The sequence below is a fragment of the Camellia sinensis genome, chromosome 4, assembly GCF_055761805.1.
Source record: "Camellia sinensis isolate YWXY chromosome 4, ASM5576180v1, whole genome shotgun sequence".
NCBI lineage: Eukaryota > Viridiplantae > Streptophyta > Magnoliopsida > Ericales > Theaceae > Camellia > Camellia sinensis.
In genome coordinates this window covers 60,464,816-60,469,621 of record NC_138964.1, presented here as the reverse complement: position 1 = coordinate 60,469,621, position 4,806 = coordinate 60,464,816, and the positions used below count along the sequence as shown (strand labels likewise).

Here is a 4,806-nt window from a genome sequence, read left to right as displayed (position 1 = left end):
TTCTGATTTTATTTTTGTAACAAAATAAGAATCTATTGTTTTATTTTATTTTCTTTACTGATTTGATTTTTGTAATCAAACAGTCTCTCTCCTTCTTTATTTCTTCTGTTTGTTGTTAAGTACACAAACTTTATTTATTCTTAATATAGTGAAAATTGCCCGACAACTCTAAGTTCAAAAGCCTCAAAAAAATCATTTGGGTAGCTTTCTTCCCCTGTATCTACTAGAACCTCTAGCTTTGGAGGAACAATTTCATCTTCAACCAGCAGCAAACTCATTGGGATGATTTGGTTGATATCATCAAGTTTCAATTAGTGTTTTGGGTGAAATTTAATTCAAGTTTTGATGGGTTCTCTGTAAAAGACTTCTTGCTCCAAATTGAAACAATGCGTCACATTAAAGGCAAGAGGAAACCTTCTCTTCCAGTGTAGTTCTTGCCTTTTTGGCTCCTTGCCTTTTATGTTAGTGCTTAATTAGCTTTGTTTGGGTTTGTTTTCTATGTGCTAATACCTAGTTGGGATATGTTCCAAACCTAAGAGGCTGCTTTCTCCTTCTATCTTTGTATTGATCTATTTTGTTTGAACTCTTTGTACTCTTTATTCATCAATAAATTTCTTTCTTTTTACCAATCAAAAAAGAAATATGTGTCGTCACTCTTGCTTAAACCCCACATTTGTTACAGGTTAGTTTTTAATTGTCACTATAATATATAAGAATTTTAGAAATCAAGTTTTCTTTGTCTCTAAAAATATAAGTTTTGTTGCAAATAACATTTAGAAAATATTTTTAGTTGTCGCGAGGACAGTCGCTAAAAGATCGTCTTGAAAAGTCAAAAAACGAGTTTTTAGGCACAAAATTTAAAAAAAAATGTCGCTAATAAAGACAAAATAACATGGTCCCAAAAAGCTTTATTTTTTGAGACAAAACTTTTGGTTCCAAAAGGTTAGTAATACATCACTAAATATCCATTTTTGTCAGTAAAAATAAAATAATGACACTTTTGGAATATTTTGTCCCTAAAAAGTAATTTTATTCTTAAATTTTTGTTTTTAAAATCTTAATTTATTATAGTGTACTAGTAATAATATTTATGATCGTTGAATCAGTAAAATCTCATTAATGGTTTTAGATTTATTTGGATTCTCTTTCCCTTTATCTCCACAAACCATCATACAAACAACAAGAATTTTATTGATTCGGAACAATTGTTTTAAATTTTACTCATAATATATTTGTGTGGTGGAGATTGAATTGGTATAGTGTGAAATTTAAGTATAAAAAAAAAAACCATAAATTGATATTTTTTAACAAAAGTGAGATACAATTCATGAAGTTGTAATATTACTGTACAAACAAATACAAACATAAACATGAAGACAAAGACGAAGACAGAAACAGAGACAGATCATTCCATTTATTTATTTGACAGCATAGATAGATTCGTTGTTATCCAATGATTCCATGGTTTCATCTTCACATTTACACACACCTACAAGTGAAAGGAATTGAAGCACCAAAAAAAAAAAAAAAAAACATTGACATGACATCTAAACAGAAAGAATAACGTTAATCCTTACACATGATTTGAGCAGTAAAAGAAATTAATCTTTCAACACATTAAAAAAACATACATAGCCTATTGGTGTGATGTTCCAGAACAAAAGCCGTCTTTTTCTTCTCAAAAATTCCATTCCAAAGATGCATTTCATGCTCCCACTTAATTTTTTTAGAGAATCCATGACTTTGATGCTGCACAGCCATCAAGCACAATCATCAACATTGTATTAGAATTAAGAATAACATAAAATGATATGTGTTCAAATTTGAACTGCACGATTTGCATGTGTGTATCCATGTATATATGAATGTGGGTTAAGGATGTTTTATTTTTAAATTTATTTGTTTTTTTTCCTCAAAACACTCATAATTATATGAAAATCTTAAAATGTAATAATTTCAAAATATCATTTAATAGATTTAGATATTTTAAAATAGAGAGACAAAAAATTTTGAAATAAGGGAATTCCGACTGTGTGTCCATGTTTATGTTTTCAAGAACGATTGAAATAATTCACTACGGTTGCCGTAGCCGCCACTCTTTCCACCACCACAATAACCACCACCACCACTTCTCTACCTAGACTAAACCACCCCTCCACCATCATTGCCACCACTATCTACCACCATTGCTATTGGCATCACACTAGCCGCCACCTCCACCATCTCATCACCATGATATAAAAATAAAAAATAATATATTTTAAATTTCATCATGTGCATATCAACACATTTTATTCTAATTTAACATTTAAATTTTTATCAAATAAATTTTCAACTTAAAAGGTCATAATTCAATTTTCAACTTTGAATTATTAATTTTATTAAAGAAAACCTAAGTGCATACCTTTTCCGTGGGGGTAAACTTTTTTTTGGACATATAATTAATATGGTTAAATACCCAACTATGTCAGGTATAAATTTGCTTTACGTTTGAAATTACTCTACCTTGTGTTGAGATTTTCCAATCATAATCACCATTGACGGCCCAAAAGAAGTACCCACGAAGCCCAAGGACCTGAGCAAATTCTATCTTGACCGTTGTTGATCTGGCATCATCGTACCCGATCCATGATGTTCCCGCCACGGAATACGTAGACACCGTGACACCGTCATACACCACTGTGGCATTATTCGCCCTATTGAACGCCTCCACCTCGGAGTAAGTCAAGACACCGTCTGATCCTGGGCCCACGGCAACAGCTGGAGCTCCTACACCGTGTGATCTAGGGTCCTTGAGCCGCCACGTCCTCCCATACAATGGCAGGCCCATGATCAACTTGCTTGGAGGGAGCCCAGCTTTGATCCATGACCGAAGCCCATAACTCGTGCTTATATTACTCTTTGGATCGAACAACGCAGCTTGGGCCCCCGTTGCTGAAGTGTCCCATGATCCGTGGTAGTCGTAGCACATCACATTGATCCAGTCCAAGTTCTTTTTAACCGAACCCACCGGGTACGAGCGTTGGAGGTCGGAGAGGAAGAAGTCCACGGAGAAGTAAACGGCGGCGGTGAGCAAGAGAGGGGTCCGGCCTGTTGCCTTACCCTCCTGATGGACCTTAGCCCTCCATTCGTGGAGTAATTGGCCTAAATTTTCCATATCTTTTGGGCTTTGAGGAAATTCCCAATCAAGATCAACACCATCAAAACCGAACTTTCTTGCTACTTCAATGGATGACTCAATGAAACTCCTCCTTGAGTGACCAGTTGATGCCATGTTGGAAAAGATAACCGGGCCTTCGCCACCTCCACCGACTGAAAAAATTGTCTTCACCGGTGGATTCTTTGCGTGGAGCGTAGACGTGAAATTCAAGAGCATTGAAGCTGTTGAGTCTGAGATATCAAACTTGAAAGTGGCATTGTTAGGTGAAAGAAAAGCATAGTAGATGTGGGTGAACAGCGTAGTATCGATGGCGGACGGAGGAAAATCCGAGGCCCATGAAGGCCAGTAGGCCCCTTTGACTGCCAGAGATGGTGAGGTTGAGGCCATGGCACAACTACAAGTGATAGTCAATATGACAAAAACACAGAGGTAGGAATTGTAGTAATCTTTGAGGCCTGCCATTGTTTTTTTGTGGGTAGCCAATATTGCAATACTCATACTATGATCTTCGGAAACATATATAGGAGTTACAGTAATTGCAATACTCCTTCTTAACTTTTTTTTTTTTTTTTTTTTTTTTTTTTTTTTCGTGAAAAAAAAAAAAATCGTGAGGCCGAGAGGTTGGTTGTATGGATGCGAGTAGCAGTAGTAGGGGTAATTTGTACTTTCCGAATCTCTCTCGATGCATGCCATTTTCCTGTACCTTTAATTTCATGTTGTTAATGAAATTTTTACTTTGCCGATCAAAAAAAAAAAAACAGTAATGGTATGAATCAAAGCATTCAGACGGAGAAAAATATGAAAAAAAAAAGAAAAGAAAATGTGTAATCCAAATTTAATTCCAAGTATACATCACACATTATTGGAGTTATTAAATCTTCATTCAATAAGACATGTGAGCATTGTTTTATAGGGAGTTTTGGAGGGTTTTGTTTAGCTATGGTTCATGAGGATGAGATTCTAAATAGTTAAATAGTGTGTAAATTTGGATCTAATTGAAGAAGTTGACAATGAGAAAATGGTGGCTTGACTAGTATTGATGGGTTAGGTTGCAGTGTTTTCTATTTTTTTCTAGAAAGCTGTCGGCTAGTGGGACTTATTCAATTAGTTATCAAATGAAATTCAAAAGGCTGACTTATTAATTTGGTAAGGTTTATAATTTATAAAAAAAATATTAAATACGTTTATATTTATTTTGGGTACAATTGAAATTTAAAAAAAAAAATCAATACACAAATATTTAAAATTTTATTTTGAAAATAAGTGAAAGGGGGCAACTCATGGGAAGTGGTTGTTAACGGTTAGAAATGGTGGTCAGAGGTGATTGTCAGTTGCTAGAGGTGATTGCCAGTTGCTAGAGATAAAAGGCAAAGATGAAGACCATCTGCTTAAGGTTGTTTCCAAAAAGAGGTGGTCGACAAAAGTGGCTATCGTCGTAGGATGTGATTGGCGGTCAAAGGAGGTTGCTAGCGAAGATCATTAGCGATGATGGCCAGTGATAGTGATGAGCAATGGGTGGTAGATAGAAATGATGAAAAAAAATACTAATAAATTTATACAAGTGAAGCTAACCTTTTTATCCTCTAAAAAATTTAGTAAATTTTTTATAAATTCTTAAAAAAAGGGAAACCAAACAAGTTTTTCTT

General features: G+C 34.6%; 1 protein-coding gene across 1 annotated transcript; it reads right to left on the bottom strand.

Annotated features, from left to right (window-relative positions):
- Positions 1-1,385: 1,385 nt before the first annotated feature.
- LOC114313624 (class V chitinase CHIT5b-like) lies at positions 1,386-4,108 on the bottom strand. The gene is made up of 3 exons (XM_082925003.1): positions 3,926-4,108; positions 2,506-3,697; positions 1,386-1,749 (listed from the first exon to the last, which is right to left on the bottom strand). The coding sequence occupies exons 2-3, from the start codon at positions 3,656-3,658 to the stop codon at positions 1,727-1,729; spliced, it is 1,176 nt and encodes a 391-aa protein (XP_082781129.1). The 5' UTR covers positions 3,659-3,697; positions 3,926-4,108; the 3' UTR covers positions 1,386-1,726.
- Between the last annotated feature and the right edge of the window lie 698 nt (positions 4,109-4,806).